The following is a 26,102-nucleotide window of genomic DNA, read 5'->3' as shown; positions in this document are numbered from 1 at the left end:
TGTTACTGTTGTGAAAATTTAAAAATGTGGGGCAAAAATAAAATTTTATTGGAAAAATGCATTTCTTTATCGTTCCTTTGGGAGACCCATACCATGGGTGTTTAGCTTCTGCCTCCGGAGGACACACAAAGTACTACACTTAAAAGTGTAGCTACTCCCTCTGAGCTTATACACCCCCTGGTAGCCAGTCCTAGCCAGTTTATTGCTTTGTGTCAAGAGGCATACATCCACACATGCATTCTCATCTGATTTGTTTGACTTTTGAAAAGAGTTTGAAGAAAAGCGGGTCCATGTCTGGACTCCCGGCATGTCCCTTCTCACCCCACTGTATCGGCGGTGTTGTTAAGGTTGATTTACAAGGCTGCAGCCTTACATGCCGCGCTCCTTCACCATCCCTTCTGGGCTCTGGCTTGAAGTGGGAGCCAGCACGGTCTCCATGCCTGGCAGGAGTCCGGTCTCCATCCACAGCCCCTTGAGGATTCTGTTGGACCGGAGCACTCATCCCCAGGGACATGGCCCTGCGTCTCAGCAGCTAAGTACCTGAGACGTTTATGTTGGGGGTCCCGGTTCTTTATTGTAAGGGGAGAGTATGCTGTATGTGATTGTTTTAACTTTTCCGGCGGATTCTCTAGCTTTTGCTTGAGAACCGTGCCGATGGTGCCTGCTTGTCGGCCTCGCCGCTTAAATTTAGGCCCCGGCTTCGCCGGAGGCCTAGTTTCATTTTCCTGCCCTCGCATGTCACTCATGCAGAGGGACAGGTTCGGCTCCTCCCGGCGGCCGTTCTACACAGGGGAGGAACACTCCCCACTGCTGGGGCGTCCCTCCTTCCCTGCAGGTCTCTATAGCCCTCCAGTTCCCGCTCTTTTATAGGAACGCCCCCTAGTCATTTCTCAGGCAGAGTTCACTCTGCTCTGGGACATCCTGCATTCTGCATCTCTGCTGAGGTGCTGCGACTGGGGGACCGGGCTTCGGGATCTGGAGGGCACACAACACCGCGCTCAGCGGTCTGGTAAGCCACAGCCGGTCTCCGGTTGTGGACCTCTGTATACCAGCAGCATGTCTCACACAAGGAGCAAGGCCCAGTGGTCTCTCAGGCTGCTGCTGCACCTGTGATTGAACCCCCGGCCTGGGTAGAGTCCTTTTCTAGGTCCATATCCCAGTCATTTGCTGAGTCCATGGGACTTTTGTCCAGGACTTTGATGAATATGCATCAGCCCCCCTCACAGGGTGCCTCTAATACTCTTGACAGAGGACTCCTATCCTCTGACCACCGTCCATCAGAGCTCACGGAGGAATCATCATCTGATCCCAGACCCCGTCCTTCTAAGAGAAGGCGCAGGGTTTCCTCCCTCTCCCCATCCCACGGCTCTGTCTCAAGAGCTGACTCTCAAGATGAGGAGGATGCCCTCACTGGGGGCTCGGAGGCTATGTATCCCTTCGATTTCTCTGAGGGTGACTCAGATCTTAGTGATTTGATTGCTTCTATTAATTCTGTGCTGGATGTCAATCCGCCAGTGTCAGAGGAGCAACTCTCTTTGGCAGAAAAACATCAGTTTACCTCGCCTAAGAGAGTGAAGAGTGTGTTCTTTAACCACTCCAGTTTTCAGACCGCTGTGACCAAACCCAGGGCCTGCCCTGACAAACTCTTTCCAAAGCGTGGTTCTGATGACCGGTTTCCATTTCCACCTGAGGTGGTCAAGGAGTGGTCTCACTCCCCAAAGGTAGACCCCCCCGGTGTCTAGGCTCTCAGCCCGGACCGTTGTGTCGGTGGCTGACGGCACCTCACTTAAGGATTCCACTGACCGTCAGATTGATTTTCTGGCCAAATCTGTGTATGAAGCTGCGGGGGTCGCATTTTCCCCGACTTTTGCAGCAGTGTGGGCTCTCAAAGCCATCTCTGCTTCTCTAGAGGAGATGCATTCCCTCACCAAGGAATCTATGCCTGAAATGGTTACCTTAACTGCTCTGGCTTCAGCCTTTTCATCTTATGCCATGTCTGCCATGCTAGAGGCTTCTCACCGCACTGCGGTGGCTTCAGCTAATTCTCTTGTTATCCGCAGGATTTTGTGGCTTCGAGAGTGGAAGGCAGATGCTTCTTCCAAGAAGTTTCTTGCTGGGTTCCCTTTTGCTTGTTCACGGCTGTTTGGTGAACAGCTGGATGAAATCATTAAAGAAGCTACTGGCGGGAAGAGTACTTCCATGCCACAAACCAAGACCAGGAAACCCGCCCAGGGTAGGAATCAATTGAGGTTTCGTTCCTTTCGTTCCTCCAACTGGTCATCCTCTAAGCCTTCCGCCTCGTCCGCTAACTCAGCCAAGGATCAGAAATCCAACTGGCGCCCAAAAGCGCGTCCGCAGAAGACCGCAGGAGGTTCTGCCACTAAGGCAGCTTCTTCATGACTCGGCCCGCTCCAGCCACGTCCTTAGTCGGTGGCAGGCTCTCCCACTTTGGCGACGCTTGGTTAAAGCAAGTCTCCGATCAGTGGGTGAGAGACATCATATCTCACGGCTACAGGATAGAATTCTCTTCCAGCCCTCCAAACAGATTTTTTCTCTCAACTCCCACCTGCTCCAAGGCCGCCGCCTTCTCGCAGGCCGTGGCGTCCTTGCAGGCAAACGGAGTGATTGTCCCAGTTCCCGCTCAGGAACGGTTCAGAGGTTTTTACTCAAATCTCTTCCTAGTTCCAAAAAAGGACGGTACCTTCCGGCCCATCCTGGATCTCAAGCTCCTCAACAAGCATGTCCGGGTGCGGCATTTTCGCATGGAGTCTCTGCGATCAGTCATTGCCTCTATGACCCAAGGGGAGTTCCTGGCATCCATCGACATCAGAGATGCCTATCTACATGTGCCAATCGCAGTGTCACATCAGCGTTGGTTACGTTTTGCGATAGGAGAGGATCATTTCCAATTCGTGGCTCTCCCCTTCGGGTTAGCCACGGCCCCTCGGGTATTCACCAAGGTCATGGCGGCAGTGAATTGCGGTCCTGCACCTCCAGGGGTTAGCAGTGCTTCCTTATCTGGACGACCTTCTGGTCAAGGGTACATCCAGCGCAGACTGTCAGCGGAGTGTTTCGCTCACTCTCGCCACCATAGCCCAATTCGGGTGGATTGTCAATCTTCCCAAATCCACTCTGACTCCGACCCAGAGTCTCACATACCTAGGGATGCAGTTCGAGACTTTGCCGGCACTTGTGAAGTTGCCCTTAATCAAACAGCAGTCTCTCCGGCTAGCGGTGCGCTCTCTCCTGAGGCCCCGCCGTTATTCCCTCAGGCGCCTGATGCAGGTGCTGGGTCAAATGGTGGCCTCCATGGAGGCTGTTCCCTTTGCCCAGTGCTATCTGCGCCCCCTGCAGCTGGATATTCTCCGCTGTTGGGACAAGCGGCCTTCCTCCTTACACAGGTTAGTGGCTCTGTCACCACGGACCAGGAGCTCTCTTCAGTGGTGGCTTCGGCCCCTCTCCCTGTCCCAGGGGCGCTCCTTCCTGGCCCCGTCCTGGGTGATTCTCACCACGGATGCCAGTCTATCCGGCTGGGGAGCGGTATGTCTCCACCACAGAGCGCAGGGCACTTGGACTCCGACCGAGTCAGCCCTTTCAATCAATGTGCTTGAAACCAGAGCCGTGCTTCTAGCTCTCCTAGCCTTTCACCACCTGTTGGCGGGCAGGCACATTCGAGTCCAGTCAGACAACGCGACAGCGGTTGCCTACATCAATCACCAAGGCGGGACACGCAGCCGCCTGGCAATGATGGAGGTACAACGCATCCTTCAATGGGCGGAGGACTCAAAGTCCACCATATCCGCAGTCCACATCCCAGGCGTGGAAAACTGGGAGGCAGATTATCTCAGCCGTCAAACCGTGGACGTGGCGAGTGGTCCCTGCACCCAGCAGTGTTTCAGTCAATCTGCCACAAATGGGGCACTCCGGACGTGGACCTAATGGCATCCCGTCACAACAACAAAGTTCCTGTTTACGTGGCTCGCTCCCACGATCCTCAGGCCTTCGCCTCGTACGCTCTGGTTCAAGACTGGTCCCAGTTTCGTCTGTCCTACGTGTTTCCCCCTCTAGCTCTCTTGCCCAGAGTCCTGCGCAAGATCAGAATGGAGGGCCGTCGAGTCATCCTCATTGCACCGGACTGGCCCAGGCGAGCTTGGTATCCGGACCTGCTCCAACTGTCCGTAGAGATGCCGTGGCATCTCCCGGACCGTCTAGATCAGGGGTCTCAAACTCAGCTGGGTGTATGGGCCGCATAGAGAAAAAAAAAATGAGGGGGGCCGCATTATTTGCAGGACAAAGTGAACATTTTTAATGAATCCATGTTTTTTTTCTATACATCTTGGATCACTTTTGTAAACATTTTTCGCTTGTTTATTATAACAAACGTGTACTTTTTTTGTTAAGTTTATATACAGAAAAGCATTTTTAATGTGAATAAAAAAAGTCATGCTTTAGGATTTTTTTTTTTTTTTTACATTTTATCACCTTCTTGTAATTGTTTTACAATTAGCAGCATCATATAGTAATCTTAGCCAAAATCTTGTAGTAATGTGCCCATCCGTGTGCCCTGTAGTAAGGTGCTCATCCTTGTGGTATTGTGCCCAGTAGTATAGTGCCCATCCTTGTGCCCTGTAGTATTGTGCCCAGTAATATTGTTCCAATCCTTGTAGTATTGTGCTCATCCTTGTAGTATTGTGCTCTGTAGTATTCTGCCAATTACCGTAGTATTGTGCCCATCCCTGTAGTATTCTGCCCATCCCTGTAGTATTCTGCCCATCCATGTAGTATTGTGGCCATCCCTGTAGTATTGTGGCCATCCCTGTAGTATTGTGGCCTTCCCTGTAGTATTGTGGCCATCCCTGTAGTATTGTGGCCATCCCTGTAGTATTGTGGCCATCCCTGTAGTATTGTGGCCATCCCTGTAGTATTGTGGCCATCCCTGTAGTATTCTGCCCATCCCTGTAGTATTGTGGCCATCCCTGTAGTATTCAGCCCATCCCTGTAGTATTCAGCCCATCCCTGTAGTATTGTGGCCATCCCTGTAGTATTCTGCCCATCCCTGTAGTATTCTGCCCATCCCTGTAGTATTCTGCCCATCCCTGTAGTATTCTGCCCATCCCTGTAGTATTCTGCCCATCCCTGTAGTATTGAGCCCATCCCTGTAGTATTGAGCCCATCCCTGTAGTATTGTGGCCATCCCTGTAGTATTGTGGCCATCCCTGTAGTATTGTGGCCATCCCTGTAGTATTGTGGCCATCCCTGTAGTATTGTGGCCATCCCTGTAGTATTCTGCCCACCCTTGTAGTATTGTGGCCATCCCTGTAGTATTGTGGCCGTCCCTGTAGTATTCTGCCCACCCTTGTAGTATTCTGCCCACCCCTGTAGTATTCAGCCCATCCCTGTAGTATTGTGGCCATCCCTGTAGTATTCTGCCCATCCCTGTAGTATTCTGCCCATCCCTGTAGTATTGTGGCCATCCCTGTAGTATTCTGCCCATCCCTGTAGTACTGTGGCCGTCCCTGTAGTATTCTGCCCATCCCTGTAGTATTGTGGCCGTCCCTTTAGTATTGTGGCCGTCCCTGTAGTATTCTGCCCGTCCCTGTAGTATTCTGCTTATCCCTGTAGTATTGTGGCCATCCCTGTAGTATTCTGCCCGTCCCTGTAGTATTGTGGCCGTCCCTGTAGTATTCTGCCCATCCCTGTAGTATTCTGCCCATCCCTGTAGTATTCTGCCCATCCCTGTAGTATTGTGGCCATCCCTGTAGTATTCTGCCCACCCTTGTAGTATTGTGGCCATCCCTGTAGTATTGTGGCCGTTCCTGTAGTATTCTGCCCACCCTTGTAGTATTCTGCCAATCCTTTAGTAATACGCAAACAAAAAAAAAAAATCTCCTCACCTTTCCTCCGTTCCCTGTGTGCCCACGATCAGTACTTGCAGAGTTTTGGATGCAGCATGCTTCAGCTGCGTCCAAAACCCTGCTATGTATGGTAAAAGCAAAGTGGGCATGGGATTTCTAAAAATCCCATGCCCACTGTGTGTGTACGGCCCGCAGTGAAAACGGAACTGTGTTGTGGCTTCCAGAGGCCGCAGCATGTGAATTTATGCTGCGGCGTCTGAAGCGTCCTCCCTAGGCAGAGCACAGCGAGGAGACCGCAGCGGCCCGAACCCCTGATCGCAGGCACGGGCAGCTGCGGTCTCCTTATTAGGAGCAGACTTGCGGCCCCGCCGATCAGGACGCGCTGTGTCCAGCACGCAGCGGGTCCTGATCTTCAGCACGTACCATGCGGCCCGTGATGATCGCGGCTCTGTGCTGAGGGTCGGCGCCGGCAGAAACTTCACTGCATTTGAATCCATTTGCGGTGCAGCGCAGAGGAGCTGTGTCTGGACCAATGGCTGCTGCCTGCCAATCAGATGCAAGGAAGTGACGTCGCTGTATGACGTCACCTCCTTGCATCTGATTGGCAGACAGCAGCAGCAACTGGGATAGAACTGACAGCTCCTTGCGCGGCACCGCAGATGGATTCAAATGCAAGTTCCTGCCGGCGCCGACCCTCAGCATAGAGCCGTGATTTGTCACGGGGTCTGCGGGCCGCAACAAACAGCCTCAGGGGCCGCATGCGGCCCGCGGGCCGCGTGTTTGAGACCCCTGGTCTAGATCTACTCTCGCAAGTTCCGTTTTTCCACCCGAATTCTGCGGCCCTCAAATTGACGGCGTGGCTCTTGAGTCCTGGATTTTGACGGCTTCTGGTATTCCTCCTGAAGTCATCTCCACTATGACTCGGGCCTGTAAGTCTTCCTCCGCTAAGATCTATCACAGGACTTGGAAAATTTTCCTGTCCTGGTGTCGCTCTACCGGCCATCCTCCTTGGCCATTCTCTTTGCCGACCCTTCTGTCTTTTCTACAGTCCGGTCTGCAGCTAGGACTGTCCCTCAACTCTCTCAAGGGACAAGTCTCAGCTCTGTCAGTTCTGTTCCAGCGGCGTCTCGCTCGGCTGGCTCAGGTCCGCACCTTCATGCAAGGCGCGTCTCACATCATTCCGCCTTATCGGCGGCCCTTGGATCCCTGGGACCTTAACTTGGTCCTCACGGTATTGCAGAAACCCCCTTTTGAGCCTCTTAGGGAGGTTTCTTTGTATCGTCTTTCTCAGAAAGTGGCCTTTCTGGTTGCCATAACTTCTCTCAGTAGAGTGTCTGATTTGGCTGCGCTCTCCTCGGAGTCACCTTTTTTAGTTTTTCATCAAGACAAGGTGGTTCTCCGTCCGACTCCGGACTTTCTTCCTAAGGTGGTCTCTCCCTTCCACCTTAACCAGGACATTACCTTACCTTCCTTCTGTCCCGCCCCTGTTCATCGCTTTGAAAAAGCGCTGCATACTCTAGATCTGGTGCGTGCTCTCCGGATCTGTGTGTCTCACACCGCTGCGCTCAGGCGGTGCACCTCTCTTTTTGTGCTAACCTCAGGTCGGCGCAAGGGCATTCCTGCTTCTAAGCCGACCTTAGCCCGTTGGATTAGATCGACTATTTCGGATGCCTACCAGAGTACTCAGGTGCCTCCCCCGCCGGGGATCAAGGCACACTCGACCAGAGCGGTCGGTGCCTCTTGGGCTTTTAGGCACCAGGCTACGGCTCAACAAGTCTGTCAGGCTGCCACTTGGGCTAGCCTGCATACCTTCTCTAAGCACTACCAAGTGCATGCTCATGCTTCGGCAGATGCGAGCTTGGGCAGACGCATCCTTCAGGCGGCTGTCGCCCATTTGTGAAGTTAGGTTCTGCCTACTTCTTAGTTTTTCTGTTTATTTCCCACCCAGGGACTGCTTTGGAACGTCCCAAGGTCTGGGTCTCCCAAAGGAACGATAAAGAAAAAGAGAATTTTGTTTACTTACCGTAAATTCTTTTTCTTATAGTTCCGACATGGGAGACCCAGCACCCTCCCTGTTGCCTGTTGGCAAATTCTTGTTCCGCGTGTTCTCACCGGCTGTTGTCGTGGACAGAGTCTCCGGTTGTTCCGGCTCTTGCTCTGTTCTACTTGTGGGTGGCTATTCTCCTTCAGCTTTTGCACTAAACTGGCTGGGACTGGCTCACCAGGGGGTGTATAAGCTCAGAGGGAGGAGCTACACTTTTAAGTGTAGTACTTTGTGTGTCCTCCGGAGGCAGAAGCTAAACACCCAAGGTCTGGGTCTCCCAATACGGAACTATAAGAAAAAGAATTTACGGTAAGTAAACAAAATTCTCTTTTTTTTATTTCTTCCACATTGCTTTAGTTCCTGTGAAGCACCTAAAGGGTTAATACACTTCTTGGATTGGATTTTGAAGGGTGCAGTTTTTAGCATTGTCACTTTTGGGTGTATTTTCTGTCAAATAAGCCCGCCAAAGTCACTTTGGTTTTATCAGGAAGGTGAAAGTGGGGTAAGGGGTTAATTTTGAAATGCATAATAATCTGTGAAATGCGACCGTAATTCATTGACATTATGGCTGTTTCAGGTTTTTATTTGTTCCCCTTTTGTTGTATTAAAGGTTAATGCTTTATTGCCTACGGAGACCTTTATTCCTGTGATTCGGGGTCTTATGTCTAATCCTCTGCCATCCGTACGACGTAAAGCAATGGATCTCCTTAATAACAAGTTACAGCATCGAACTTCGTGGAATGAACAACAGGTACTGGTCTGGTGTCATCCAGAAATGACCCACTATTTCAATCACGTTTTTTGGCCGAATTCACTATTGCAATTGGTATCTTTTCTGCGCCTTAATTTTTTAGGTTGCTCCTTTTTTGGACTCCACTTTATATGTACGCCAGTTTAGTTTTTGGGGGTTTTTTAGGATTGTCATTGTGTAAGAGGTTCAGGGTTTTCAGTTCTTTTCAGCTGATTATTTAATTGCAACTTTTTAAAAAGTTGTAACATGTTTGTACAAATGTTCTTCAGTTTTCTTCAGTTAATTTTTTTTTTATGAATATCTTTAAAAATTGTGCTAATTTTGCAGCATTTTAGTGGAATATGCAAGTTTAATAAAAAAAAATCATCAACAATCTGTTTTTAATCCTCACTGCAGATTATGTCCTTTTCTGAGATTGCTTTTTAGTAGTCATCTCACTGTCACAGGCAGAAATAAAATAAAACCTTTCACTCATGTATATACTGATCAGATCTTACCCATATATAGATTGACCAGCCCCAATAAGTGATGGCCGCTGCTCTCCTCTGTGCCTGCACAGTGATCTCTGCACAGGTGTTTGAGCATGCCCAGATCACACCCATAGAAGTCAAAGACCATCATTGTCTGACTTTTGTAATCTATGATCCATGTAACAGCAGGCAATATTTCTGCCTCCATACACATGCACGAAAAGTAGGTTGGGCTTTATTAAGTGTCTCCCTACTAATATTTTACAGAGGGATAAACCCCTAATTATTTTTCAAGTGAATAACCTCGTTATTAGAAAATAATCAAAATCGCAAACCACATTTGGTGATATCATGCCTAATGTCCTCACATACCAGGTGTCTATGCTGCAGTATATAAATATCACACAATATAGATCTCTGTGGGTAAACTGTATAGACAGTCATTGGGTTTAAACTGCAAGTGCATAGTATCACTTGTTTTTTTTTATTTAATATCTTGCCTCTTTTTTGTTTTTTTTTAAACTACAATGTACAATTTTATTAAAGCAAAATAATCCAATGCTTAAAGTGCATAACAATATGGCGTATACCTGCCAGTGCAGCGATCACATACCTGACAAGTTCCACTGCACTTTATCATGAGCCCCGTCTGCTAAGCTGGGCTGGGAGAAGTCAGCGGGGACCTTCCACGATAAATAGTTTCTTTGTCGCTCCATTGGGAGACCCAGACAATTGGGTGTATAGCTACTGCCTCCGGAGGCCACACAAAGTATTACACTTTAAAAAGTGTAACCCCTCCCCTCTGCCTATACACCCTCCCGTGCATCACGGGCCCATCAGTTTTTAGCTTTGTGTTGAAGGAGGCACACATGCAAACGAGCTCCACATTTTAGTCAGCAGCAGCTGCTGATTGTATCGGATGGAAGAAAAGAGGACCCCCACGGGGCCCCCGGCATGCTCCCTTCTCACCCCACTAAGTCGGCGGTGCTGTTAAGGTCGAGGTATCCATTGCGGGTACAGAGGCTGGAGCCCACATGCCGTTTTCCTTCCCCATCCCTTAGAGGCTCTGGGAGAAGTGGGATCCTAACCGGTCACCATTCACTGGGACCGAGCTCCATCCGCAGCCCCTGGGGGAATCTGACGGACAGGAGCCTGGATATCATCAGGGACAGGGCCCTGCATCCATAAGGTACTCTGTGTCCCCTGAGGGACGGCGCATGCAGCGCCTGTGTTGCAGACGCCGCAGCGGCTCCTGTGTGGTTTGTGAGACCGGGACTACCGCGCCGACCGCGCTTGTTTGCCGGCCGCGTTTTTAACTTTAGTCCCCGGCTTTTGCGGCCTAGTACCATATACTCCCGCCCCCGGGCCTGCCAGTCAGGGGTAAGGGCGGGACGGCCGACTGGACGTCGGCAGTGAGGGCTGGAGCATACTTTGGTATCCTCCTCCCCCCTCACTGAGCACTGTGGGGCACTAGTTTCCCGCACTTTATTAGGCTCCATCCTCCCCTCAGAACGCTGGCAGCCATTGTTATAATCACTGCTGCCGGTGGGGGATTTCAGAACGAGCTCCGCAGTTCTGGGAGTAGTGGGTCCCTAACTGGTCGCACTGGGACCGGGCTCCCTCCGCAGCCCCTGGGGGAATCTGACGGACAGGAGGCTGGATATCATCAGGGACAGGGCCCTGCATCCATGAGGTACTCTGTGTCCCAATAGGGACGGTGCAGGCAGCGTCGGTGTTACAGACGCCATAGCGGCTGCTGTGGGGTTTGTGAGCCGGGACTACCGCGCCGACCGCGCCTGTTGGCCGGCCGCGCCTGTTGGCCGGCCGCGCTTTTAACTTTAGTCCCCGGCTTTTGCGGCCTAGTACCAGGTACTCCCGCCCCCGGGCCTGCCAGTCAGGGGTGGGGACGGGACGGCCGACTGGACGTCGGCAGTGAGGGCTGGGGCATGCCTTGGTATCCTCCTCCCACCTCACTGAACACTGTGGGGCATCAGATGCCCGCACTTTATTAGATGGAAGGGACAGAGTTTACACTCCCATGGCTCCCTCCTCCCCTCAGAACGCTGGCACCATTGTTATAATCTCTTCTGCCGGTGGAGGATTCCAGAATGAGCTCTGCAGCTCTGGGAGTCCCAGGCAGGGAATCTGGTGGACGCACCACCGCTTGGGGCGGTTGGTAAGCCACACCAGTTGTCAGGTGCTGGCCCCCCTTGGGTACAGAAGTGTGTGTGTATGAATATATATGTATACATTTTCTCTATTCGGCAGCATTATTTGCTTTTGGCTATATCTCTAAGAGGAGGCAACAGCATGTCGTCCGCAGAAAGCAAGGGGGCCAAGGCACAGGCTTATTTTGCAACCTGTACCTCTTGTGCGGCTATGTTACCTGCAGGTTCCACCTGCCCTCATTGTGACAATGCTCGGCCCCCGTGGCACTCACTCAGCCGGAGCCTCCGGCACTGGTGGGACCCTCGGCTCAGGTGGTACCGCCGGTTTCCACTGCACAGATGGAAGGGACAGAGTTTACATTTTTGACTGAGAAACTCTCTGAGTCGCCTCACATTCCATGGCTCAGTCTATGGACAGATGGTCGGCTAAGATACTAGAAGCTTGGCAGTCCAGACCGGTAACACAGGGCTAGGGCACTGTGAGTTCATCGCCCCCAGGCCCCTCTCGGTCGGTACAGCAAAGGGCTCCTGGGGTGGCACCCAGATCCCACGGTGAGAACTCCGACACGGACCGCAGCCTCAGACAGGCTAAGCGGGCTTGCTGGGAACCTTCCCCGACTTCATCACGCGGTTCGGGGTCTCAGCATGAGGACTCTCTGGAGGATGAAGCGGAGGTCGCAGCTCAGGGCTCTGATCCTGACGTTGCTCTCATTCTGGATACACCTGAAGGGGACGCCATAGTAAATGACCTTATAGCGTCCATCAACCAGGTGCTAGATCTTTCTCCCCCAACTCCACCTATAGAGGAGTCTGCTTCACAGCAGGAGAAACACCAGTTTAGGTTTCCCAAACGTACACGGAGTGCGCTTTTCGATCACTCTAACTTCAGAGATGCTGTCCAGAAGCGCAGAGCATTTCCGGACAAGCGCTTTACTAAGCGCCTTAATGACACACGTTACCCTTTCCCCTCTGACGTAGTTAAGGGTTGGGTTCAGTGTCCCAAGGTAGATCCTCCAGTCTCTAGACTGGCGGCTAGATCCGTAGTAGCAGTGGCAGATGGTTCATCGCTCAAGGATGCCACTGACAGGCAAATAGAGCTCCTGATGAAATCCATCTATGAAGCCATAGGCGCGTCTTTTGCTCCGGCCTTGGCAGCCGTGTGGGCACTCCAAGCTATCTCAGCCTGTCTGTCTGAGATTAATGCGGTCACACGTACCTCTGCTCCGCAAGTTGTGTCTTTGACTTCTCAGGCGTCAGCCTTCTTGTCCTACGCCATGAACGCCGTCCTGGACTCTGCGAGCCGTACAGCGGTAGCATCCGCCAATTCGGTGGCAGTTCGCAGGGCCATGTGGCTACGCAAATGGAATGCAGACTCTGCTTCCAAGAAGTTCTTAACCGGTTTGCCATTTTCTGGCGACCGTTTGTTTGGCGAGTAATTGGACGAAATTATTAAACAATCCAAGGGAAAGGACTCGTCCTTACCCCAGTCCAAACCAAACAGACCTCAGCAACGAAAAATACAATCGAGGTTTCGGTCCTTTCGGCCCTCAGCCAAGTCCCGTTCCTCCACGTCCAACAGGTCAGAGAAGGGCCAGAAGGACTCTTCTGCATGGCGGTCTAAGTCACGTCCTACAAAGACCGCCGGAGGAACCGTCTCCAAGGCGGCCTCCTCATGACTTTCGGCATCACCAAACCGCATCCTCGGTCGGTGGCAGGCTCTCCCGCTTTTGCGACGCCTGGGGGCCACATGTCCAAGACCGATGGGTGAGAGACATTCTGTCTCACGGTTACAGGATAGAGCTCAGTTCTCGTCCTCCGACTCGTTTCTTCAGATCATCTCCGCCCCACTAGCGAGCCGATGCACTTTTTCAGGCGGCGAACACTCTGAAGGCAGAAGGAGTTGTGATCCCCGTTCCCCTTCAAGAACGTGGTCGCGGTGTTTACTCCACCTTGTTCGGGGTGCCAAAAAGGGACGGATCATTCCGTCCCGTTCTGGACCTTAAAATGCTCAGCGGACACGTCAGAACCAGACGGTTCCGGATGGAATCTCTCCGCTCTGTCATCGTCTCGATGTCCCAAGGAGACTTCATAGCATCAATCGACATCAGGGATGCTTATCTCCATGTGCCGATTGCACCAGAGCATCAACGCTTCCTGCGTTTCGCCATCTGGGACGAACACCTTCCGTTCGTGGCACTGTCTTTCGGCCTGGCGACGGCCCCACGGGTCTTCACCAAGGTGACGGCATCAGTAGTGGCGGTCCTACACTCTCAGGGCCACTCGGTGATCTCTTACTTAGGCGATTTCCTAGTCAAGACATCCTCCCGGGTGGCATGTCAACACTGCCTGACCATTGCTCTGGAGACTCTCCAGAGGTTCGGGTGAATCATCAATTTCCCAAACTCAAAATTGACACCGACCCAATCACTGACTTACCTCGGGATGGAGTTTCATACTCTCTCTGCGATAGTGAAGCTTACGCTGGACAAACAGCGTTTGCTGCAGACAGGGGTGCACTCTCTCATTCGGGTCCAGTCACACCACTTGAGACGTCTCATGGACTTCCTAGGGAAGATGGTGGCAGCAATGGAGGCAGTTCCCTTTGCGCAGTTTCATCTGCGTCCAACTCAAGGTGACATTCTCCGCAAATGGGACAGGAGGTCGACGTCCCTAGACAGGAACGTCTCTCTTTCACCGACAGCCAAAACCTCTCTTCAGTGGTGACTTCCTCCCACTTCTTTGTCGAAGGGAAAATCCGTCCGGCCCCCATCCTGGGCGGTGGTCACGACGGACGCGAGTCTGTCAGGGTGGGGAGCGGTCTTCCTCCACCACAGGGCTCAGAGAGCCTGGACTCCGACAGAGTCCTCCCTTCAGATCAATATTCTGGAGATGAGGGCAGTGTATCTAGCCCTAAAGGCGTTCCAGAGGTGGCTGGACGGCAGGCAGATCCGAATACAGTCGGACAACGCCACGGCGGTCGCGTGCATCAACCACCAGCACAGAGCGCTGGCGGCGGACGCATTAGTTCAGGACTGGTCGCAGTTTCGACTGCCTTATGTATTTCCTCCTCTGGCACTGCTGCCCAGAGTTTTACGCAAGATCAGGTCCGTCTGCCGCCGCGCCATCCTCGTCGCTCCGGACTGGCCGAGGAGGTCGTGGTACCCGGATATGTGGCACCTCACGGTGGGTCAACCGTGGGCACTCCCAGACCGACCAGATATGCTGTCTCAAGGGCCTTTTTTCCATCTGAATTCTGCGGCCCTCAACCTAACTGTGTGGCCATTGAGTCCTGGCTCTTAGCGTCCTCAGGGTTATCTCTATCACGCCCTTCGCAGAAGGTGGCCTTCCTAGTGGCAGTCACATCACTTCGGAGAGTGTCTGAGCTAGCAGCACTGTCATGCAAAGCCACCTTCCTGGTTTTTCACCAGGATAAGGTGGTTCTGCGTCCGGTCTCTGAATTCTACCTAAGGTGGGATCTCATTTTCATCTCAATCAGGATATCTCCTTACCTTTTTTGACCCTCATCCAGTTCACCAATGTGAAAAGGATTTGCACTTGTTAGATCTCGTGAGAGCACTCCGGCTCTACATTTCGCGCACGGCGCCCCTGCGCCGTTCTGATGCGCTCTTTGTCCTTGTCGCTGGCCAGTGTAAGGGGTCGCAGGCTTCCAAGTCAACCTTGGCTCGGTGGATCAAGGAACTCATTCTTGAAGCCTACCGCTCTTCTGGACTTCCGATTCCTTTAGGGCTGAAAGCCCATTCTATCAGAGCCGTAGGTACATCCTGGGCATGGCGGCACCAGGCTACGGCTCAGCAGGTGTGTCAGGCGGCTACCTGGTCGAGTCTGCACACTTTCACGAAACACTTTCACGAAACACTATCAGGTGCATGCCTATGCGGCGGCAGATGCCAGCCTAGGTAGGCGAGTCCTTCAGGCGGCGGTTGCCCACCTGTAAGAGGGGGCCGTTTTTCGGCTCTTTTTATCGAGGTATTCTTTTACCCACCCAGGGATTGCTTTTGGACATCCCAATTGTCTGGGTCTCCCAATGGAGCGACAAAGAAGAAGGGAATTTTGTTTACTTACCGTAAATTCCTTTTCTTCTAGCTCCTATTGGGAGACCCAGCACCCGCCCCTGTTCCCTTCGGGCTGTTGTTCTTTTGTGTACACACGTTGTTCATGTTGAATTGTTCTTTTGGTTCATGGTTTCAGTTCTCCGAACATCCTTCGGATTGAATTTACCTTAGACCAATTTATATAGTTTCCTCCTTCCTGCTTTGGCACCAAAACTGATGGGCCCGTGATGCACGGGAGGGTGTATAGGCAGAGGGGAGGGGTTACACTTTTTAAAGTGTAATACTTTGTGTGGCCTCCGGAGGCAGTAGCTATACACCCAATTGTCTGGGTCTCCCAATAGGAGCTAGAAGAAAAGGAATTTACGGTAAGTAAACAAAATTCCCTTCTTCCTCTTATTCCTGCTCCTTTTTCTGCTCTGTATTATTTGAAATGCAGCGTAACACATTGATGTCTGCAGTAAGGCCCTGTCCGCACTTGCCGTTTTTTGCCGCGGATTTCCTGCGGATTTGCTGCATGTTTCGCTGCAGAAAATGTTCATAACATCTCTTGCAGTGATTCACCAGCAAATCCTATGGGAACAAAAAATGCTGTGCGCACTATGCGGATTTTGACAGCTGCATGTTTTGCTGCGGGATTCCCGCAGCAAAAACAATTACATGTCACTTCTTTTCCGCAGGTCCCGGCAGTTTCGAGGGCTGGCAGATCAATCACCCGCTGACTCTGGGTGCGGCGGAGGATTGATCGCCGGTATCTGGCCAGATGCTGCTCCCCATATAAAGTTTATGGGGAACAGAATCTGGCCCAAAGGGGTAGGAGCAAGCGCTTCATAATCGCCGATGGCGGTGGCGATGTGGCTGTCACACTGCTGCCACGGCAGCTCTTTCATCTTCCAGAGGCGGCTCATTATTCCATCTCGTATTCACTCCTTCCCTGCTCCCCCACGCTGAGTGACAGCTGTCACTATCAGCTGTATAGCGGACAGTAAAATAAATAAATCATTTTAAAAAAAAATGGCGTGCGGTCCCCCCCAATTTTGATAACCAGCCAGGATAAAGCCTCACAGCTGGGGGCTGGTACGTTACGGGGAGCCCCCCAGCCTAAAAATATCAGCCATCAGCCGCCCGGAATTGCCGCATCCATTAGATGCGACAGTCCCTGACTTTTCCCGGCTCTTCCCGTTGCCGTGATGCGGAGGCAATCAGGGTAATGAAGGAGTTAATGGCAGCAGCCCATAGCTGCCACTAAGTCCTAGTTTAGTGATGGCAGGCGTCTATATGACACCCCCTCATTACTAAACTGTAATTGAAAGTAAATAAGCACAAACACCCCAAAAATCCTTTATTTGAAATAAAAGACAAAAAAGCCCCCTCTTTCACCACTTTATTAACACCTAATAACAGCCCTCCAGGTCTGACGTAATCCACAAGATGTCCCATGACGCTTCCAGCTCTGCTACACCTGGCACTCACAGGGAGCGCCATAGACCATGACTGCTCACTGTGAGGCTTAGGACGCAAGTGAAGTGAGCCGCCGGGATCAGCGGTGACTTCACTGATGTGCTTTGCAGTCACAGGTGGAGGACTCCAGCGGTCACTGCACATCAGCTGACTGAAGTCAACGCTGATCTTATACTCCCCTTCTCCTGTGAGGCTTCCTCCGGACACTGCTCTCCTACTTCCACGCCGGCTCACGCATATGCAGTTATGCAGTGCACAGCTGACCCACAAACAGCAGAGTGCCGGAGACTTCAGCACCACGGACAGCAGGAGTCGGGAGAACTGTGAAATCCCGCAGGGAACAATCTGCGGCAAATCCGCAGCAATACGCAACATACTACATGCGGATTTCGGTGCAGATTTTTTGCGGTTTTTTTTTCCCGCAGGTGCGGAAATCTTTAAGAGCCTGCTGAATTTTCTTAAGAAAATTCCATTTTCTAGTGCGCACAGGGCCTAAGCGAGCCTGCTCCTGATCCATGCTGCTTGTGCTTCGAGATACATAAATTGCTGGTCTGATTCCCCATAAGTTTAATGTTTTGGATTTGCTTGCTTCAACATAAACGAATATATTTTTTTTTTTTTATTTTATTTTTAATTTTCCAGATTGAGTTACTTTTAGGTCTGGTTAAGGACCTTCTTTCTGTCGCACAAAGAAAAGGAAACTTAGAAGGAGATGAACAAGCCATTAACAGACAGACTGCTCTCTACAGCTTAACACTTCTCTGCAAACGTTTTGGTTCTGACAGACAACAAGTGTTTGTGCCCGTCCTCCATGCAGCTGTCGATCTTCTGTCTGTGGATCAGGTGGAGGAGAAGAACGTTGTAGGCAGCGCTTTACTGTGCATTGCTGAAATTGTCAGCACGATCAAGGCCCTCGCTATTCCACAGCTGCCCAGGTATGCAGTTATTAGATATGTCATAAATTCCAGGAGAAGGTCCCATCCACCATTAGGACACCTAAAGAGGTTGTCCTACAAATAAAATTAATTTTAATTATTAGATCTTAGAATAATAATAAGTTCCACAATTGGATGTGTTTACAAAAAAATGTTCCTTTGCTGAGATCTCATATGTGTCCCTGCTATATGCTGTCCAATGGCCGACAATTGCCAGAGAACGCCAAGTATCAAATAACTTTAGTGCAGCCACCAGTTTTGACAAAATTATGGGACTTTTCAATGATTTTACCCCAGAATACTGGTGTAAAAGCTTTGATGAGTTGGGTCCTTAAGTTAAAGTTTGTTCACAGAACGGAATATCCACATGGAATTTGGTACGCTTTTTATGGAACTCACCTTGAAATCGGACTCCCTTTGAATTTAATAGGAAATGCATGTTGCTGGTCAAATTAGTGTAAAATAAAGTGAGATGTCACTTGGATGCAGACTGTTGGCTGACGGTAAAAATATGATCTTAATCCACAGCGAAATTAGCATAAAAAATATGTTGATAAAATGTGCAGATTACAGACTCCAACTGCCTCTGATTCTGCAGTGTGAGCTTGGTTTAACTTTACCGGAAGGCCACTGTAAGGCTAAGGCCTAAGCCACACGGCGAGAGAATCGGTGCAAGTGAAGTGCGATAAAACATTGCATTCCACTCGGACCAATTCTAGCCTGTGTGTCAGCGCACATGAGCGATTATTTTCCCAGCCCTAATCGGACCGAGACAACAATCGAAGCATGCTGCAATTGTAATGCGAGACTCTTTCTCTCGCACCAATTCAAGTGAATGGGGCGAGAGAAGAATCGCACTGCACTTGCCGTACACCGGTGTACCATGCGTGCAGAGCGAGAATCACAATAGCCGGCAACGGAGGAGAGAGGGAGATAAATCCCTCCCTCCCCTCCTCAGTGCCAACCCGCCCCTCTGCACAGCCGGCCCGCCCCCCGCAGCTGAGGTCTGCACGCACAGTCGGACCTCAGTCGCAAGGACATTAGCATGACACTCGGCTCCTGCTGTGCTGCCAGCACGAGCAGAGTGTCATGCGAGCATCGCAGTAGTGCCCCGTGTGGCCCCGGCCTAATCTTTACTCTACCTGCATTTTTCAGTCTGCACACCAGTGTCCGCACCCTTTTCTCCCTGTATAGGAACTTGCGTCTGGCATTGGTGATCTATACTCAGCTGTGTTTGAGAATTACCTTATTCTGTAGCTTTTCTCTCTCCGCCATCTTGGCGAGCGTTCTTCAGGATTCCTGGATAAGACAGTTTGGGGTGGAATCGGTATAGTCATAGCCACAAATTCCTGGAAGTCTCCCCATCTTTTCACACTTGGGCACCTTCCTTGTCAGTGATGATTCTCACTGCGGTTGTTGTCTGGGATTTTCGTGGTGTTGACTTGTGGGGGTGACTCAGCGATTGGATTAGGGGGTGACATTCAATTCAATTTGAATCGGTTACTTGTATGAATTTGGTGAAATTCGCTGAAGCCATTTTTGGCATTTTACTTTCTCCAGACTGGTGCCAGCTCTCCTCACTACCCTGAAACATCGGAAGGAGTTGCTGACTAGTGAGATTCATCTTCTGAGCACAGTAACTGCTACCCAGAAAGTTGTGGAGACTCTCCCGCACTTCCTTAGTCCATACCTACAAGACGCCCTGCTCCAGGTAAGTGCGTGTGTTCTTCATTAGCAGGTCTGTTAGCAAAGCTGAACGGGTCCTTGGCTTATTTGAAAAGGCTGAGGTGAAATGTGGGCAGTTTTTGCATTAATTTTATTCTCATTGCTCTCTGAATATTCATATTATTTTATTATTGTACATCGGCCATACAGTTCCACATATATGGGCCTTTTTTATTCAGTACTAATTTTTCACTCTCCCAAGGGCGTGTGGCTCGTAATAATTACCCTGTGATCCATGCCCCCTTTGTAAAGACCATAGCACTGAATGAAAAGGTTGATATCGCTGGGTTAGTATGGTGGATTTAGAAAAAAAAAAAACAAAACAGCATGCTCACTGGGGCAGCAAGCATGAATTAAAGGGAACCTGTCAGGTGCAATATGTACCCAGAACCACAAGCAGTTCTGGATGTATATTGCTAATCCCTGTCTAACCGTCCCTGTATATAGTAACATAGATAAAGAGATCTTTAGAAAAAGTATTTCTACAGATTTTTTTATATGCTAATGAGGCCAGTGACTAGTCGCAAGAGCGTTAGTTGCCTTGGATAGTCGCGCCCCCTTAGCATGCCAGCACGCCCACATGCTAATGAATGCTCATTGTCTGAGGCATGGTCACTCTCACCTCTGCTGCCACCACTGGTTTTTGGTTCGGTGTGCACAAGCAGAACGTCCCTGGACTTCCGGTCATGCACACTACACCAGTTTGAAGCCAGGACGCATACATCTAGCTTTATAGTGCGCATGACCGAAAGTCCGGGACTTCTGATCATGTGCCCTGAGCCGAAATCCAGCGTCGGATGCAGTGGCAACAGAGAGTGGTGAGATCGACCGTGCCTTTGACGCTGCGCATTCATTAGCATGTTAGGACGCCCACAGGGATGTGCTAGCATGCTAAGGAGGTAGACTAGCCAAGGGAAATAATGCCCTTGTGACTAGTCACTAGCCTCATTAGCATATCATGTGAGATCTTTAAAAATACTTTTTCTAAAGATCTCTTTATCCATAGTAGTGTATACAGGGACGGTTAGACAGGGATTAGCAATATGCACCCAGGTAGTATTTTGAGGATGGCGTCCTCTAAATGAGAGCTAATTTGTCTACTCTTCTCCTATGGATCCTTGCTTGTAGGACACAGCTGGTCTTTTTGTGGAAAGCCAGGACTTATCCTTACAGTGTCTCAAGGGTGTCTCACTGAGCCAGCCAGTAACAGATCATCACTGTTGAGGGGCAACCCTCACAAAAGGGGCCTTCAGATGAGCTTCTGGCTTGGCATTTGCCCCTAGTCATGTTTCTCGGCTTGGGTATTATTTTGTCGGGTAGCTACATCTTCTAGGTGATACTTCCAAAAATGTATAGAAGGAAAATGCATTTGGCACTTCTGCTATTACCCACAGAGGGTAATAAACCCTGGACCATTTGTGGACTTTAAAACTATATAGTTGATATAAAATCAGATTGTGCCATGTTTACACACAACGGATGAGCGCTGAATCGTTCTTGTGCTACTCCTGCCATCTAGGTAACCCGTCTGGATAAGATTGCTGTCAAAGTCGGACCTGCGTCTCAGCTTTCGATCAGGATCAGCGCTTTAAAAACAACTTTAGCTACAAAACTAGCGGCCAGAGTCCTCCTCCCTGCGGTCACCAAATGCTATTGTCACCTTCTGGACACACGGCAGGTAAATGTGACTTTATTTCTTTGCACTATATGGCGATCTGCACCTAACCTAACTGCACGTCTCTACGCAGCAGGGAAATCTTTAAGGACATAATTGTAATGTATTCGCTGCCCCGCGGTTTAGTACACTCTATATTCATCATCATTTATTTGTTCTGTGTTTAGCACTTTTACGGTTCTTTTATTGAAGGGCTTAGTCTGCCCTAAATAAAGCGTTCTGCAATCAGAAAAACAGCGGCTTTACTGCCAACCGAGTATGAATCTGCCACAGGCTTCAGTAAGGAGCCATCAATACAAATAGGAAAACACATGATTTATGGTTTTGTTATTGCTGCAAGTGAGTTTTGCTAAGAACTCTTAATGTGGTTTGGTATAGATTGTGTTATTAATGAGACGGATGAAAACGAGAACAGATGAGTGTGAAGAGGGATTTGGAGAAGTGGATTTAACTCGGTGGAGGTGAAAAGAAATCTTAGTGATAGATTAAAGGAATTACTATTATTCCATTTATATATTGATTTACATAAAATGCCAAAATCTCCTTAGCGATCATACACAGACAAGAGACGTCTGAAGAATCAAATCTGCAACGATTCACCTGAATGTGCCGCTGGCCAATGTGAATCGCGTCCTCCTAGTCTGTGGCCCGGTTCTATTAGTGCTTTGATGTCTTGTCCCATCCTATGATTAGTGGGGTTTTTCGGTCATTTTACTGCAGATGCCCAGAAAAATCCTTGTTCTTTTCTTGAATTTCCTCTTTATAAAGCTGAGTTGGAAAATCTGCCACTAGTCAACGTTGTAAATCGATGGGATGCAGATTTAACATCCACTTCCAAGGTCAGATACTGTGTTTTTATTTTTCCATCAAGTGTACGGTTGAGATTTCGGAAAAAAAAAAAAATCTACTTTGCTGGAAGTGTAAAATATCAGCAGATTTTGGCAATGAGCCTGTTAAGCCTATTCATGCTACCTAAACTACGAGCCATGAACTGACTGGTTCCCTTTAATAGTTCAGAGCTACATTCATAATTCTGCTGGCTGCTATTGAAAATATTTGACCAACATGTTGTCAAGTCCCGTAACTTAATAGCTGAGCTTTTATAATGCTGTGAGACAATTCGCTTTTCCTGCATCAGGATTATATATAGGTTTGTTGGAAAGGAATCAGTAAAATTTGTATATTATTACTGTATATACTCGAGTACAAGCCAACCCGAGTGTAAGCCGAGGCACCTAATTTCTTTATCGTTCCTATGGGAGACCCAGACATTGGGTGTATAGCTTCTGCCTCCGGAGGACACACAAAGTACTACACTAAAAAGTGTAGCCCCTCCCTCTGAGCCTATACACCCCCTGGAGAACCAGATCTAGCCAGTTCATTGCTTTGTGTTCAGGAGGCATACATCCACACATGCATTCTCATCTGATTTTTCATTTTTGGAAAGAGTTTGAAGAAAAGCGGGTCCAAGTCTGGACCCCCGGCATGTCCCTTCTCACCCCACTGTGTCGGCGGTGCTGTTAAGGTTGATTACAAGGCTGGAGCCTTACATGCCGCGCTCCTTCACCATCCCTCGGGCTCTGGCTTGAAGTGGGAGCCAGCACGGTTCTCCATGCTTTGCAGGAGACCGGTCTCCATCCGCAGCCCTTCAGGATCCTGCCGGACGGAGCACTCATCCCCAGGGACCTGGAACCCTGCGTCTCAGCAAGCCAAGTACCTGAGACGTTTATATTCTGGGGGTCCCTGTACTTTATTATGGTGGGAGAGTGTGCTGAGTGAGTTTTCTGACATTTCCGGCCGGTTCTCTGGCTGTCGCCTGAGAACCGCGCCGATGGTGCCTGCGCGCCGGCCGCACCGCTCAAATTTAGGCCCCGGCTTCGCCGGAGGCCTACTTTCGGTTTCACTGCCCTCGCATGTCATTCATGCAGAGGGACAGTGCGGCTCCGCCCAGCGGCCGTTCTACACAGGGGAGAGACACTCCTCACTGGGTACATGTCTCCTCCCCTGTAAGTCTCTTTGGCCCTCCAGATCCCGCTCTCAGAGTTGGTCCCGCCCCCTCTCCTCGCTCCGGTGCCATTTTATCAGCGTTTTCTCTGCGATCAGCACTGGCTGCAGCATCCCTGCTGAGGTGCTTGGGGGTCCGGGCTTTGGGATCTGGAGGGCACACAACACCGCTCCAGCGGTCTGGTAAGCCACAACCTCTGGTTGTGGGCCTCTGTATATACTCTCTTGGGGTCACTCTGGCAGAGCCCCCACTTCAGCAGCATGTCTCACACGAGGAGCAAGGCTCCAAAGCTATATTCAGTATGCACTGCATGTAAGCTCGTGCTGCCTGAACCGAGCACATATCCACATTGTGATGCCTGCTCTAACCTGACAATGCCTCAGCCTGGAATCGCACCCACAGTGGTCTCTCCGGCTGCTCCGGCTCCTGTGGCTGAACCCCCGGCTTGGGTAGAATCCCTATCTAGGTCAATCTCCCAGTCTTTTGCCGACTCCATGGGACAGCTGTCCCGGACCTTGCTGAACATGCATCAGCCCCCTTCACAGGGTGCCTCTGCTGCTAGGGCTCTCTCAGCGGAGCTCACAGAGGATTCTTCATCTGGTCCCAGACCCCGTCCTCCTAAGAGGAGACGTAGGGCTCCCTCCCCTTCCTCGTCCCGCGGCTCTGTTTCAGAAGCTGACTCGCGGGACGAGGAGGATGCCTTTACAGGGGGCTCGGAGGCTACGTCCATGTGCCCGATTGATCTGTCCGAAAGTGACTCAGATGTTAGTGATTTGATTGCGTCCATTAATTCTGTACTGGACCTCAATCCGCCTGTATCAGAGGAGCAACCCTCTCTGGCAGAAAAGCACCAGTTTACCTTGCCTAAGAGGACAAAGAGTGTTCTCTTTAACCACTCCAGTTTTCAGGCCGCTGTGACCAAGCCCAGGGCCTGTCCTGACAAACGCTTCCCAAAGCGTGGTTCTGATGACCGTTATCCCTTTCCACCTGAGGTGGTCAAGGAGTGGGCTCATTCACCAAAGGTAGACCCCCTGGTGTCTAGACTCTCAGCCCGGACCGTTGTATCAGTGTCTGATGGCACCTCTCTTAAGGATTCCACTGACCGCCAGGTTGACCACCTGGCCAAATCTGTATATGAGGCGGCAGGGGCCTCGTTCTCCCCATCTTTTGCAGCAGTGTGGGCTCTCAAAGCCATCTGTGCTTCTCTAGAGGAGATGCATTCCCTCGCCAGGGAATCTATGCCCGTAATGGTTGCCTTAACTTCCCAAGCTTCCGCTTTTTCATCCTATGCCATGTCTGCCATGCTGGAGGCTTCTCACCGCACTGCGGTGGCTTCGGCTAATTCCCTCGCTATCCGCAGAATCTTGTGGCTTCGAGAGTGGAAGGCAGATGCTTATTCAAAGAAGTACCTTGCTGGGCTCCCTTTTGCTGGCTCCAGGCTATTCGGTGAACAACTGGATGAAATTATTAAGGAAGCTACTGGCGGGAAGAGTACTTCCATGCCACAAACCAAAACCAGGAAACCTGTCCAGGGTAGGAACCAGTCGAGGTTTCGTTCCTTTCGTTCCTCCAACTGGTCGTCCTCTAAGCCCTCGGCCTCGTCCACTAACTCAGCCAAGGACCAAAAATCCAACTGGCGCACAAAGGCGCATCCACAGAAGACCGCAGGAGCTGCTGCCACTAAGGCAGCCTCCTCTTGACTATCTGTCCGCGCCAGCAGCAACGTCCTTAGTCGGTGGCAGGCTCTCCCACTTTGGCGATGCGTGGTTTCAACACGTCCCTGATCAGTGGGTGCGGGATGTCATCTCCCACGGCTACAGGATAGAATTCTCTTCCAGCCCGCCAAACAGATTTTTTCTGTCAACTCCCCCCTGTTCCAAGACCGCCGCCTTTGCTCAGGCCGTGGCATCCTTGCAGGCTAACGGAGTAATTGTACCGGTTCCCGCCCGGGAACGGTTCAGAGGTTTCTACTCAAATCTCTTCCTAGTCCCCAAAAAGGACGGTTCCTTCCGGCCCATCCTGGATCTCAAGCTTCTCAACAAGCATGTTCAGGTGCGGCATTTTCGCATGGAATCTCTGCGGTCAGTCATTGCCTCAATGACCCAAGGGGATTTCCTGGCATCCATCGACATCAGAGATGCCTATCTGCATGTGCCAATTGCAGTTTCTCACCAGCGTTGGCTACGTTTTGCAATCGGAGAGGAGCATTTCCAATTCGTGGCTCTCCCCTTCGGGTTAGCCACAGCCCCTCGGGTATTCACCAAGGTCATGGCGGCAGTGATTGCGGTTCTGCACCTCCAGGGGTTGGCAGTGATTCCTTACCTGGACGACCTTCTAGTCAAGGCTTCATCCAGCGCAGACTGTCAGCGGAGTGTCTCGCTCACTCTCGCCACTCTAGCCCAATTCGGGTGGCTGGTCAATCTGCCCAAATCCACTCTGACTCCGACCCAGAGGCTCACGTACCTAGGGATGCAGTTCGAGACTCTGCCGGCACTTGTGAAGTTGACCTTGATCAAACAGCAGTCCCTCCAACTGGCGGTGCACGCTCTGCTGAGGCCCCGCCGTTATTCCATCAGGCACCTGATGCAGGTGCTGGGTCAGATGGTGGCGTCAATGGAGGCTGTTCCCTTTGCCCAGTTCCATCTGCGTCCTCTGCAGCTGGACATTCTCCGCTGTTGGGACAAGCGGCCTTCCTCCTTGCACAGGTTAGTGGCTCTGTCGCCACAAACCAGGAGCTCTCTTCAGTGGTGGCTTCGGCCCCTCTCTCTGTCTCAGGGACGCTCCTTCCTGGCTCCGTCCTGGGTGGTCCTCACCACGGATGCCAGTCTATCCGGCTGGGGAGCGGTATGTCTCCACCACCGAGCACAGGGCACTTGGACTCCGTCCGAGTCAGCCCTCTCGATCAATGTGCTGGAAACCAGAGCCGTGCTCCTGGCTCTCCTA

At 50.8% G+C, this 26,102-nt stretch overlaps 1 protein-coding gene across 2 annotated transcripts in view; it reads left to right on the top strand.

The window, feature by feature from the left end:
* HEATR1 (HEAT repeat containing 1) overlaps window positions 1-26,102 on the top strand; it is a 252,046-nt gene that overhangs the window by 204,670 nt on the left and 21,274 nt on the right. For both annotated transcript variants that reach the window (XM_075339439.1, XM_075339438.1), the window contains 4 exons: window positions 8,510-8,650; window positions 17,462-17,754; window positions 19,315-19,465; window positions 20,999-21,157. In XM_075339439.1, coding sequence (XP_075195554.1) covers window positions 8,510-8,650; window positions 17,462-17,754; window positions 19,315-19,465; window positions 20,999-21,157 — 744 coding nt within the window. The remainder of the gene's footprint in view (window positions 1-8,509; window positions 8,651-17,461; window positions 17,755-19,314; window positions 19,466-20,998; window positions 21,158-26,102) is intronic.

This window comes from Anomaloglossus baeobatrachus, chromosome 3 (genome assembly GCF_048569485.1).
Source record: "Anomaloglossus baeobatrachus isolate aAnoBae1 chromosome 3, aAnoBae1.hap1, whole genome shotgun sequence".
Lineage (NCBI taxonomy): Eukaryota > Metazoa > Chordata > Amphibia > Anura > Aromobatidae > Anomaloglossus > Anomaloglossus baeobatrachus.
Note: the sequence above shows the minus strand (reverse complement) of the source record. Positions and strands in the feature narration are given on the sequence as shown.